The 14,490-nt window shown below is 37.9% G+C and overlaps 1 protein-coding gene and 1 non-coding gene across 2 annotated transcripts; one reads left to right on the forward strand and one right to left on the reverse strand.

Annotated features, from left to right (window-relative positions):
• Positions 1–1,063: 1,063 nt before the first annotated feature.
• LOC140877448 (uncharacterized) lies at positions 1,064–5,147 on the reverse strand. Its single transcript, XM_073280985.1, has 9 exons — positions 5,049–5,147; positions 4,477–4,536; positions 3,909–4,304; positions 3,587–3,791; positions 3,302–3,418; positions 2,003–3,192; positions 1,521–1,910; positions 1,153–1,416; positions 1,064–1,081 (listed from the first exon to the last, which is right to left on the reverse strand). Exons 1-9 carry the CDS (start codon positions 5,145–5,147, stop codon positions 1,064–1,066), a joined length of 2,739 nt encoding a protein of 912 aa, XP_073137086.1.
• Positions 4,787–4,891, forward strand: LOC140885900 (small nucleolar RNA R71). The gene has a single exon (XR_012151313.1). It is a non-coding gene; the product is annotated as a small nucleolar RNA R71 (small nucleolar RNA).
• Positions 5,148–14,490: the final 9,343 nt, after the last annotated feature.

The following is a 14,490-nucleotide window of genomic DNA, read 5'->3' on the forward strand; positions in this document are numbered from 1 at the left end:
CATGTGCTACTAAGAAACCATTTCTTAAAACACATCATGTACTCTGGCAGAGATTCGTCACACTAATATCTCCTCAGATTGCATAGGATATCCACACTCGCAAGTATGTGGTGAATCCTTGACAACAAAGCATCGACTCCTATATGTGTCGTAACTGTACCCAATCCCGACACCTGATGACCCCAATAGAGTCGGTAAACCAGTCAAAGTACAGTACTAGCATATAGAGTCTCAATGATGTTTCAAGTAGTAAGGACTAATGGTGTACAACCAAAACCGCGGACTTTATCCACTCGATAAGTGATAACCGCTTGGAAAGTCCGGATAGGGTAGTTCGATCATTCATCGTATGAATATCCATTTGCATGCTTTGAACATCTCTATGTTCCATACCAATGAAACGTGGTACTCGGCATCGCAAATGCTAGTCTCAATCTCGAGCGATCCTTATCCTTATTAACGGACGTCTCAATCGACTAGGAACCGTTTAGAATATACAGTGACTATAAGATGTGTTTCATGATAGCCATCCCCATGTGCCACCACATCTTACATACACTATAGTATATTCAAGGTCTTCATCTAAACATCTTATAGTATGTCACAACATAATAATATGATAAAAGATAAAGTGAACGCCATTATAAAAGTGTATATTATATTAAACAAAAGATTGTTTATACATAGAGTCATCAAAGCCCTTAGCCACAAGTTGGCTCACCGGGCACCCACTCTTTCACATGCCACTTTATGTCTAACCCCATATTTTGTCAGTAATGAATTAAAAATCTTATTGCAGAAATGTGTACCTTCATCACTGATAATGGCCCTTGGCGTTCCAAACCTCGTGAAAATATTTTTCTGTACAAACTTTACCACTACACGAGATTCATTAGTGGGGGTGGCGATTGCTTCCACCAGTTTCAAAACATAATCAACAACCAACAAAATATAAGATTGACCAAAAGAGAGGGGAAATGGTCCCATAAAATCAATACCTCAAACATCAAATAATTCAACTTCTAAAATATTTGTAAGGGGTAATTCATGACGCCTAGATATATTACCCATCCTTTGACATCTATCACAAGCTTTTACCAAGGTATAACTGTCTTTAAATAAAGTTGGCCAATAAAAACCAGACTGAAGTACCTTGGCGGCTGTTCGTGAGGCTCCAAAGTGACCGCCATATGGTGCAGAGTGACATTGTTCCAAAATTTCTTTTGCTTCAGCTTCATCCACACATCTCCTTATCACTTGATCCGAACACTTCTTGTACACAAACGGATCATCCCATAGATAAAACTTGACATCATGGAAAAATTTCTTCCTTTGGTGATGATTAAGATTTGGAGGCAAAACCCCACAAGAAAGAAAATTAGCAAAGTCAGCAAACCAAGGAAGTTTAGAATTTACCTAAAAAAGATGCTCATCAGGAAATTTCTCCTTGATGAGTTCATATTCAGCTTTTCCTTCCAATCCAAGCGAGACAGATGATCCGCCACTAAATTTTCACTCACTTTCTTGTCTCTAATTTCAAAATCAAACTCTTGTAGTAAGAGTATCCATCGAATCAATCTTTTCTTGGCATCCTTCTTGGCAAAGAGATAGCGAATTGCTGCATGGTTAGTATAAACAATTACTTTTGATCCAATGAGATAGGACCTGAATTTGTCGAAGGAGAAAACCACAGCCAACATCTTTTTTTCCGTAGTAGTGTAATTCTGTTGTGCTCCGTCAAGAGTGCGGCTGGCGTAATAAATCGCCCAAAACAACTTATCTCTTTGCTGCCCCAAAACTGCTCCCACAGCATAATCGCTGGCATCACACATCACTTCAAACGGATCTTTCCAGTCAAGCACAATCATAATAGGCGCAGAAATTAGTGCCTCCTTGATCTTTGTGAATGCCTGCAAACACGCATCATCAAAAATAAAAGATGTATCTTTTTCTAACAAATTACATAAAGGCTTAGTAATTTTTGAAAAATCTCTAATAAAACGAAGATAAAACCCGGCGTGTCCCAAGAAACTTCTATGGCTTTCACATTATTTGGCGGTGGAAGCTTTTCAATCGCAACCACTTTTGCTCGATCCACCTCAAACCCATTAGATGACACTTTATGCCCAAGTACGATGCCTTCTTGCACCATGAAGTGGCATTTTTCCCAGTTCAGCACTAGATTTTTCTCTTGGCAGTGCTGCAAAACAAGGGTCAGATTGTGCAAACAATGATCAAAAGAAGACCCAAACGCAGAAAAATCATCCATAAAAATTTCCATGACTTCTTCCACCATGTCAGAAAAAATTGTCATCATGCACCACTGAAAAGTAGCCGGTGCATTACACAAACCAAATGGCATTCTCCTAAAAGCATAAGTACCATAGGGACATGTGAAAGTTGTTTTCTCTTGATCCTCTGGCACTATAACAATTTGATTGTAGCCAGAATATCCATCTAAAAAATAGTAATGTTTATAACCTGCCAACCTGTCAAGCATTTGATCAATAAGAGGAAGAGGAAAATGATATTTCCTAGTAGCCTTATTCAACCTTCTATAATCAATGCAAACTCTCCAACCAGTAATAGTACGAGTCGAGATCAACTCGTTTTTCTCATTTTTTACCACAGTCATACCTCCCTTTTTCGGCACAACCTGTACTGGCGACACCCACGAACTGTCAGATATAGCATATATAATACCAGCATTTAATAATTTCAACACCTCAGCTTTTACCACTTCTTTCATCGCAGGATTTAATCTCCTTTGATGATCAACATAAGGACTATATGAATCCTCCATTAAAATCTTATGCATGCAAATATTGGGACTAATTCCCTTGATATCTGAAATTGACCAACCCAAAGCAGATTTAAATTTTCTCAAAACTCTTAATAATTTATCTTTTTCATCAGGAGTAAGAGAAGATGAAATAATTACCGAGTTAATGGAATTTTCTCCCAAAAATACATAGCATAAATGAGCAGGCAGTTCTTTCAATTCAGGAGTAGAAGAAACTGGTGCCTCTTTTTCGACTTCCTCAGACAATGCTTTAATTTTGTCTTGGCCATCTTTTTCCTTTGGCAAACTTTCAAGAGCAAGAAATTGCTCTCTAAATTCCCAATCATCCCCCTCAAATTGGGTTATGTAATTAATTAAGCACCTCGCCAAAGCGTCCTCCAATTCCAATCCTGCACCAAAATTTATTTTCATGAGAATCAGATGACTCAATTCGATTACAAGAATGTACCTCATCTTGGTATTTAATGGTTTTATAGATATTGAAGGTGACAGCTTCACCACCAACTCGTAGAGTTAGTTCACCCTCCTGCACATCAATTAACGCTCTGCCAGTCGCCAAGAATGGTTTTCCCAAAATTAGAGGGACATCTTGATCTTCTTCCATATCAAGCAGTACTACAAAGTCAGTAGGAAAAATAAACTTTTCTACTTTTACCAAGAAGTCTTCCACAACTCCTCGAGGATATGTCAGAGAACGGTCTGCCAATTGCAGAGTAACCGTGGTTGGTTTCACCTTGCCAAGCTCCAACGACCTGAAAATAGACAAAGGAATTAAATTAATACTTGCACCTAAATCACATAATTCCTTATTAACAGTAACACCACCAATAATACAAGGAATAGTAAAACTCCCTGGATCTTTCAATTTCTGTGGAAATTTCTTTTGTAGGATGGCGCTGCACTCCTCGGTCAATTTCACCGTTTCAAACTCTTCAATATTTCTCTTCCTCGCCATCACATCCTTCATGAATTTATCATAGTGTGGCATCTGCTCCAAAGCATCAGCGAATGGAATATTTATATGAATTTTCTTGAAGATGTAAATAAACTTTGAAAACTTCTCATCCAACGCTTTCTTCTTGAACCGCTGAGGATATGGCAGAACAGATTTTGGCACTGGCAGTTTCTCAGGCACAACTGCAGACTTGCTGGAATTTTGGCTAACAGATTTTTCAGACTCTACCACAATCTCTTCAACTTCTTCATCATCCACTGCCTTCGGGTTATCAGTTCCAAGTTCTTTGCCACGTCTAAGAGTAACAGCCTTGCATTTATCCCTAGGATTAACCTCAGTGTTGTTAGGAAACACACCTCTCTGCTGATTATTCAATGCATTCGCCAGCTGACCAATTTGTGTTTCAAGATTTTTTATAGAAGCGCTCACATTGGTCAAGTGCGTCTCCATACTATCCAGCTTATTCTCATTCCTTTTAAATCTTGTGGATGATTTTGCAATAAAATTATTCACCAAATCTTCCAACGATGCCTTACCCTCACCATTCTGAGTATTGAACCCCGGTGGAGGAGTCAACACATTGTTATTGTTTGAATAGGAAAAATTCTCATGATGATATATATTGGTTGGGAACAGGATTACCTCGATAGTTGTTGTAATTCCTGTTGTTCACATATTGAGCTTGCTCCACACTCTCAAATCCATCACCAAAATTTACAGCAGTCGCCAGTGATGCTGTCTCAGTAGAATTTTGATTCCCTTTGGTCAGTGCAGCCAACTGTGTAGAAATAGTAGCCATCTGAGCAGTCAAAGCAGTGAATGCATCAACCTCACGAATTCCAGCAGGCTTCCTTATTGCAGATCTCTCACTCGACCACTGATAACTGTTAACAGTCATTTGTTCAAGCATCTCATAAGCATGTTCAGGAAATTTAGAAAATATTGAACCTCCAGCTGCAGCATCCACAGAAATCCTCGTTGGGCCATTCAAACCATTGTAGAATAGTTCGATCTGTTCCCAATCTGGAAAATTATGGTTCAGGCACTTCCTAAGCAATTCCTTGTACCACTCCCAAGCTTCATACAGTAGCTCTAATCTTGCTGTTTGAAAGTAGTGATCTCAATTTTCAGCTGAGCAGACTTGGCAGGAGGAAAGTACTTAGCCAGAAATTTAGATGTCATGTCTTTCCATGTAGTGATACTCCCAAGAGGTAATGACTGCAACCAACTACGAGCATTGTCCCTAAGAGAGAACGGGAACAATCGTAGTCTGATGGTGTCCTCAGTAACACCATGAATCTTCACTATGTCAGCAATCTCCAGAAAAGTATGCAGATGCAAATTTGGATCTTCAATAGCTGCACCCCTAAACTGATTCTGCTGCACCATATTAATCAGAGCTGGATTCAACTCAAAATTATTTGCTGTGATATTCTGCCTAGCTATCCCAGAATAATAAGTATTGATCACCAGTCGAAAGTGATCTCTGATCGGCACCGGAGCATTATTGACAGCTCTTTCCTTTTCTTCAGCAATTTGTTGCAACTCTTCTCTTCTAGATTTTCTCAAAGCTTTAGCAGTTTTCTCGATTTCCGGATCAAAGAGCAGTGAGTCGTAACTTTGGCTTTTTCGCATAAACTGCATAGACAGGAAAAATTTTTAAATTAGAACCAACAAAATAAAATAAAATTCTCTAAATCAAAATTAAGACTAATTAGCACAATTTAATATAAATCAAATAAAATTCAATCCCCGACAACGGCGCCAAAAACTTGTTGCGTGTTTTTCGTTCGCAAGCGCATGATGTCAAGTTATAATATAGGAATTAAGTCCAAGTCGATCCCACGGAGAATGAATAAATGATATTATATCAAATATTTGTAAATAAAAAAATCCTAATCCTATGTAGATCTACGAAAATGTTTTGATTTTAATAAAACTAAAAATTGCAAGAAATAAAATTAAATATTCACGAATTCACGAGATAAAAATGAAAGAGTGGGTGCCCAGTGAGCCAACTTGTGGCTAAGGGCTTTGATGACTCTTTGTATAAATAATCTTTTGTTTAATATAATTTACACTTTTATTAATGGCAATGACTTTATCTTTCTTCATATTGTTATATTGTGATATACTATTGTTGTTTTGATAAAGACCTTGAATATACTATAGTGTATGTAAGATGTGGTAGAACATGAAGATGTCTATCATGAAACACATCTTATAGTCACTGTATATTCTAAACTGTTCCTAGTCAATTGAGCCGTCCGATAATAAGGATAAGGATCGCTCGAGTTAGAGACTAGCATTTGCGATGCAGAGTACCACGTTTCATTGGTAAGGAACATAGAGATGTTCGAAGCATGCAAATGGATATTCATACGATGAATGATCGAACTAACCTATCCGGACTTTCCAAGTGGTTATCACTTATCGAGTGGATAAAGTCCGCGGTTTTGGTTGTACACCATTAGTCCTTACTACTTGAAACATCATTGAGACTCTATATGCTAGTACTGTGCTTTGACTCGTTTACCGACTCTATTGGGGTCATCAGGTGTCGGGATTGGGTACAGTTACAACACATATAGGAGTCGATGCTTTGTTGTCAAGGATTCACCACATACTTGCGAGTGTGGATATCCTATGCGATCTGAGGAGATATTAGTGTGACGAATCTCTGGCCAGAGTACATGATGTGTTTTAAGAAATGGTTTCTTAGTAACACATGCGATGTCACTATTTGATCTTCAAGATGTATTGCATAGTTATCGAATCTCGAACGACTCTCGATATACCAATGGTTGTTGATTCGTTCGGGATATTTGGATGAAGGGACCGTACTGTACGCTAACCAAAATCTATTGGTTCTTGCAGGCACTATCAGTGATACCTAGGGAATCATGGGGCGATGTTGCTAGGCGCTCATACCATGATTCGATGGGCAAGTCGGAAATTGTTGTTCCGAGTCACAAGGAGTTGTGAGCCCACGGCTAGCTGTATCCCTGAACCATTGAGGGTCACACAGAGTAATGGATTTTTAATCCCCGTTGAGATAGTTAAATTTAAAGAGTTAAATTTAATGAACAAAGAAGTTGGACTTCTTAATTATGAGTAGAGGAGTAAGATTTCCTAAAATGACATAGGGATGGACATTTTTGGAAACCACTGAATTCGGATTCAGAAAAATTTATCTTGACTTTAAAAGGTGCAGAAATGGTTTCTGTGCACATTGGTGAAATTGGTTTATCAATCGGAGTCACGATGAATTTTATATTAATTTCTGAACATGCAGGCTTTGCTTGTCGGGCTTGAACTTATGACTAATGGGCCCTAAGCTGTTAGTGGCCTACATTATAAATAAGTTATTGCAGTACAGAAATAAAACACAACAGGTCACAATTTTCGAAAAAAAAACCATATTTTTCTCTCAGTAGTGGCCGCCCCCCTTCTCCCCTCTGCTCGGAAAATCCAGTCTGTGAATTTTGAATTGCAGTCTGGTTTAACGGATCAAATTCGTTAATCTCTTCGTAGAAACTTCTGATAGATTTTCTAGTGCAATCTATCAGAGGGATTAAATATCCGTTCGTGGACCTGATTGAAGAACAGTTCGTCCATCAGTTCCAGGGATATACAACAAGAGCAGAGCAATCTGTTGGTGTCCAAAATCTCGATTCGATATTAGAGGTAAAAATTTATAATTGTTATTTAATTTTTACACACACAATTTAATCGTAAGGTTTTGATACCCACTATGGAATCGTTCCATATAAAATTTTTAAACTTCCGCTGCACCGGGTATCAATCCTAATTGATCTGATCGCCGCGTTTTCCAACAAAAAATTCAATAAGCGATGAATGCTAGAGGTTTGACTTCACTTGGTTGTCCACCACAATTTATTTCTAATGATTGTTCATTTCTAAATTCTTCTAATTTATTAGCCAAGAATCCCTATTATTTTCTACTACCTCTCTCGAGTGTCAAGCAGAATTTCGTATTTAATAGCAAACTCAATATTTCTATTTAAATTCAACTATTAAATCCGGTAAATAGCACGAGAATTCTTCTAATGACTTCTATGGAGTTATATGTCTCTCGAACAATATAAACACCAAAGATATGTTTTCCTATGTCGTATTCAAAATCTCCTCTCTCGAGTGATATATTCTAAATAAAATATCATTCAATCTATGGCCAGTAAATTGAAAGCATTAAAATCAGGAAAACACAAATAAACTGTGCGAAGAATTCAAATATATAAATCAAAATATCTCAATCATGGTTTTCAGTCAAGATCCGTCTACCTCTAGACTAAGAAATTAGTTCATAATAAATTTGAATATTAAACAAAATATGTTTTTCAAATACTCCATAAAATTAGAAAAACAGAGTTCACAAAGAAATTAGAACAAAGTAGAATTAAGCTTCTCCATCGTCGGATGTCGCCGTCTTCCGTCTTCGTACCAGGTTCTCGAGCTCTTGTTCTCCAAATATTCCAAAGCCGATCGATTCCTGCCAAATTTCTCAATGCCTACTTCTCCTCCAAAATTTCTCTTTTATATCTTGCTTTTAAGCCCACAATCGAGCCCTAGAATCTAAATTTCAAAATTTTCAAAACTCTGTTTTGTTTCCATATCACGGACAGTCCGCAGATGCACTAAAATAGGCGCAGATGTGTTTTTCTTCCAATTCCCGATTCCCGCAGATGCGCATGAAATAGCGCATATGCGCTTTTCTCTGTTTCTTACTTGCTGCACGCAGATGCGCGAGATATAGCCCCACATGCGTCCCTGGATTCTTCAAATCTCTAAATCTCTGCCTCTTTCCGCATCTGCTTCAAAATCTCATGCATATGCACAGCTTTTTCCCCTCAAATCCCTGCCTTCAACCGCATATGCATGAATTTTACCGCATATGCGCCATTTTGCTTTCTTAAATCCCTGCCTCTTCACGCATAAGCGTGACTTTCTCCTGCATATGCGGCACCTGACTTCTTCAATTTCTTCTTCTTTTCATCTCTAAATTCACCAACTCATGAATCCTCCTACATACACATAAACAACAACGAAACCGCATAAAACCGCATAAAACTGCTCGAACAACGCAAAATTAAATTAAAATCATAACCAAATTAAATGCATAAAATGCACTTATCAATATTTCTTGTCTTTTCTCCCAAAATCAAAAGACAAAAACTTGGAGAATTCTTGAAGTGAATGGGACGGCCACTTCTAAAAAATGGAGGAGGAATATTGATTATATTATTTTGATGGCCAAAGATAATTATACAATTAATTCATGCATAAAAAATTGTATCCAATCTTTTAACCTTTCATATTCCCTCTCACATATAATATATATATATAAATATATATATATATATATATATATATATATACATGTCCCTTGAACTTAATATTTAATTAATTATTAAACTCAAACCCAATTAAGTTTAATCAATTAATTAAATCCAACTTGAACTCATTCAAGCCCACTAGTAGAATAATTATTCAACACTATTTTATTTTGAGCTCTACTAGACTCAATAGTGTTTAATTAATCCAACACTTGAATTAATTTAATTATTTGGACTCTACAAGATCCACTAGTGTTTAATTAATTCAACACTTGAATTAATTTAATTAAGTTAATAATAATAATTTTGAAAATCACCATTTTTAAAAACTAATTATTTATTCAAGTCAACTTTTAATCTTGGAACACATTCACAAACTAAAAGTTACTTTCACTTTATTCTCCATTAGAAGTCAAACTTCTAATTTAATTTACTTATAAACTCCTTTATAAGTTGTTCAACACATTGAACTAATTTTAATCTCAACGGGATTTAGAAAGCTAGTACTTGTGTGACTCTCAATGATTCATTGATACAACTAGCAGTGGGTTCACATCTCCATGTGATTCGGGATCAATAAGTCTCTTATGTGAGCATACCCTATATAGCTTCATTCTTATTAATCAACCCCTTGATAATAAGAACGCCAGAAAACTCAAGTCTGATAGTACCCAACCAATCATGTTAAACGTCTAGCAGCATCGCTTACATGACTTCCTAGGTATCAAATGATAGTGTCTGCAAGAACCAATCAATTATGGTTAGCGTACAGTACGGTCCCTTCAACTCATATATCTCGATCGATTCGACAACCATTGGTATATCGAGAGTTGTCAATGAATCGATAATTATGTGTCATGCCGTAGTTGCATCGAAGGTGTAATTCAAGAAACTCTTTCTTAATTACCACCTACTATGATCAGAGATTTCAAGCTACATATGCATGAGAACACATAGGATATCCATACCCGTAGGTAAGCGGTGAATCCCCGACTACAATGCATCGGCTTCTATATGTTTCGTCACAACACCCAACATTGCCACCTGATAACCCTAGTTGAGTCGGTAAACAAGTCAAAGTGAAGCACTAGCATATAGAGTCTCCATGTTGTCCCGGGTCATAAGGACTAATGGTGTACAACCATAAACTAGGACTATTCCACTCGATAAGTGAGAACCACTTGGAAAGTCCTTTAGGGAGGGTTGTTCAGTGCACTCTACAAGGAGCACCTATTTTCATGCTTGGGCATCACCATGTTCCCTACCAATGAAACGTGGTACTCACATCGCAAATACTAGTCTCAAGCTCGAGCGGCCTTTATCCTTCTTTGTGGCGGCTGAATCGACTAGGAACAGTTTAAAATATCCAATATTCCAAATATGAGTTTCATGATAGTCATCACATGACCATCTCATATTCTTTCTACTATTTGTATATTCAAGGGCTTTATCTATGCAACTAGCATGGGTATACAGATAAAGGTGTGTCAAATTAAATAATGTCAAATATTATTAAAATAAAGATTGTCATACAAGAGTTCTCTCAAGGACCATCGGCCAATACTTGGCTCGACGGGCACCTACTCTAACACAGATTATTCTTAAAGCAATCCTTGTACGCTTTCAAGATGAGGGAGGATGGTGATCTCGAATCTCAACTAGATTCATTTGAGAAAATAATCCAAGATTTGGAAAACATTGGTGTGGCGATGGATGATTAGGATCAGGCACTCCTACTGATCAGTTCTCTACCAAGTACATACTCAAATATTGTGGACACACTGCTGTATGGAAGGGAGAGTTTGTCTCTAGAATATGTCCAAAGTGCACTGAGATCTAAGGATTTAAAGAAGAAATCAGATGCAAAGGATAAAGACAATAAATGGTGAGGGATTAAATGTGAGTGGAAGGTCACAAAAAAGATAGATCAATAAGCAAAGAAACAGACCAAAGTCACTGTCAAAGACAAAGCAGAAATGCTTTGTGTGTCATAAAGAAGGGCATTTCAAACGTGATTGTCCAGAGAGAAGGAAAAAGAAGTCGAAGGATGATGATCAGAATGATGAAGCTAATATTATTGAGGAATATGATACAGTCGAGGCTCTCATGGTTTTTTTCTGATGCTTTGATGACTTTTTCTAGAAATCTCATGGAGGAGTGGATCTTAGACTCGGGATGCACGTTTCATATGACACACCACAAGGTTTATCTTCAAAATTTTAAAATTTTATCTGCGCCGAAATTACTTCTCGGATATGATAAAGCATGTGCAGTGGAGGGGATAGGAACTGTGAGTCTTGAATTACATGATGGCATGGTAAGGACGTTGCAAGATGTGAGATGCATTCCTGAACTACAGAGGAATCTTATCTCACTTGGTGAATTTGATAAGGCTGGATACACTTTCACCGGAGACAACAAAAGCTTGAGGATTATCAAGGGAGCCATGGTCATGTATAAGGGACAACTGAGACATGGATTATATCATCTGTTGGGAAAGGTTGTAACAGATTCAGTTTGTAATCTTGTGACCAGTAAAAGGAATACAACTTCCTTGTGGCACGAGAGGTTGGGGCATGTGAGTCACAAAGGTATTCAGGAACTCAAGAAGCAAGGAGCGTTGGGGGATCATCTCGAGGATGATTTGGAATTTTGTGAGTATTGTACTCTTGGAAAAACTCACAAGGTGAAATTCAATACTGGAAAACATACAACCAGATCAAAATTGGACTACATACACATGGATTTATAGGGGACCGACAAAAACTCCTTCACATGCTGGTGCAGTGTATCTCTTGACCATAGTGGATGATTACTCCAGAAAACTATGGGTTCATCCACTTACCAGCAAGGACCAGACCTTCAAAAAGTTCAAGGAATGGAAGACACTGATTGAAACTCAATCAGGGAGGAGAATCAAAGCCATAAAAATTGATAATGGAATGGAATTCTTGTCAAAGGAGTTCAAGGATCTATGTGCAGAAGGAGGAATATTGAGGCACAAGACTGTTCCAGGTAATCCCCAACAAAATGGCTTGGCTGAGAGGTTCAATAGAAGCTTACTTGAGAGAATATGGTGCATGCTCATTGATGCAAATCTGCCAAAAATATTTTGGGCAGAGGTTGCCGTCATAGCAGCATATACCGTATTAAATTTCAAAATGCCGCAGGAAATCTGGAGTGGAAAAATGCCCGATTACAATATGTTAAGAACTTTTGGTTTCTTAGCATATGTGCATACCAAGCAAGACAAATTGGATGCTAGGGCATTAAAGTGTATTTTCTTGGGATACCCAGAAGGTGTTAAAGGCTACAAACTTTGGTGCTTGGAATCTGGATATAAGAAGTGCTTAATTAGCATAGATATGGTGTTCAAGGAAGATGAAATGTCAATGAGGAAGGAAAAAGGGAAGGAGCTGGAAAAAACTCCATCTACTTCAGAGGAAGAGGAGACTGCTCAGTGAGAAATATCAGAAGTCACTAAGATGTTTGAACAAAACTTGTCTCAAAGGATTGAGGAGCAAGTGTAATCCTCTTCCCTTACTGAAAACTTGGAGAAGCCAACAAAATATAATCTGGCCAAGGAGAGGACCAGGAGACAAATTATACCCCCTGAAAGGTATGGCTATGCTGACATAATCTCTTATGCTTTAGTTGTAGAGGATAACATGCAGAAGCAAGGGGAGCCTACAACTTACATGGAGGCTATACAAGGGAAGGATAGCTTGAGATGGATACAAGCTATGGAGGAGGAGATGACGTCCTTAAAGGTCAATCAAACATGGGAGTTTGTGGATAGACCTAAAGGACACGAGGTGATATCTTGTAAATGGATTTACAGGAAGAAGAATCATATAAATATAGGTAATCCTCCTAGGTATAAGGCAAGAATGGTTGCAAGAGGAATCCTTCAACGGGAAGGAGTGGATTTTGGTGAATTTTACTCACCAGTTGTAAAGCACAGGTCAACTAGAATCCTACTGGCATTGGTGGCACAACAGAACTTGGAATTGCATCAACTTGACGTAAAAACTGCATTCCTCTATGGATATTTGGATGAGAAAATCTTCATGGAGCAGCCTGAAGGATTTGTGAGTAATGGGCAGGAAGACAAAGTATGTTTCCTGAAGAAATCATTGTATGGGTTGAGGCAATCCCCGAGGCAATGGAACAAGAAATTCAATGCATTCATGGAAAGTCAAAAGTTCAAGAGATGCAATTCGGATCTTTGTGTATACTTTAAAAAGGAACAAAATCAAGATCTCATCTACTTGTTAATATACGTAGATGATATCTTGATTGCAAGATGGGACAAAGCACACATACAGAGATTGAAGGCTGGATTGAAGCAAGAATTTGAGATGAAGGACATTGGTGAAGCTGTAAAAATCCTAGGCATGGAAATGCGAGGGACAGGAGAAATAGACATCTATATCTCACTCAAAAAGGATATTTGGAGAAGGTACTGAAAAGATTCAGTATGTTTGAGGCTAAGGGAGTCCAGTTACCAATGGCATCTCATTTCAAGTTGTCCAAGGATCAATCACCAAAAATAGAGGATGAGGAGGATCATATGGATAAAGTGTCATATGAAAATGTTGTGGGATCTATTATGTACGCCATGGTGTGCACAAGACCTGACTTGGCATATGCAATGAGCGTGATCAGCAGGTTTATGGAAAAACCTAAGAAGATTCATTTGGAGGTTGTCAAGTGGACATTGAGATACTTGAAGAAAACAATGAATTATGGCCTGAGATTTGGGGGATCAGACTCCAAAGATTGGACTCAGGTGATGATGGAGGAGCTGGAATTGTCAGAGGATATATTGATTCAGATTTTGTTGGGTGCAAAGACAACAGGAAATCACTTTTTGGTTATGTATTCACCATGTTTGGGACTGCAATAAGCTGGAGATCAAGCCTGCAGACAGTGGTAGCACTCTCCACAACTGAATCTGAGTTCATATCATTAATCGAAGCAGTAAAAGAAGCCTTATGCATCTAGGGATTCTTAAGGGAGCTCGGGATAGAACAGAACAAATGGGTAATCTACTATGATAGTCAAAGTGTGATTCATTTGGCCAGAAATCAAGTGATTCACGAGAGGACTAAGCATGTGGATGTGAAGCTACACTTTATCAAGGAGAACATTGTAAGAGGAGAAGTGTGCATATCAAAGATTGGAACTGAAGACAATCCAGCAGATATGTTCACTAAGGTTATACCCACTAGAAAATTCAAGGACTGTATGCAAAGCACAGGGATTGAAGACTCTTGAATTCAGGAATGAAGGAGGAGATTTGTAGATCATTCCAGTTTTCAATTTTGGATTAGTCAACTTGAGAGTTAATTAGTTTCTCAAGTAATGGGTTA

This window comes from Henckelia pumila, chromosome 2 (assembly GCF_033568475.1).
Source record: "Henckelia pumila isolate YLH828 chromosome 2, ASM3356847v2, whole genome shotgun sequence".
Taxonomy (NCBI): domain Eukaryota; kingdom Viridiplantae; phylum Streptophyta; class Magnoliopsida; order Lamiales; family Gesneriaceae; genus Henckelia; species Henckelia pumila.

Coding starts and splice junctions, on each gene's coding strand:
- LOC140877448 (XM_073280985.1), bottom strand. CDS start 5,147: ATGGTGCAGCAGAATCAGTTTAGGGGTGCAGCTATTGAAGATCCAAAT. Junction 1,911..2,002: donor ACACGCCGGGTTTTATCTTC/GTTTTATTAGAG, acceptor GCGTGTTTGCAG/GCATTCACAAAGATCAAGGA. Junction 1,417..1,520: donor TTGAAATTAGAGACAAGAAA/GTGAGTGAAAAT, acceptor CATCTTTTTTAG/GTAAATTCTAAACTTCCTTG.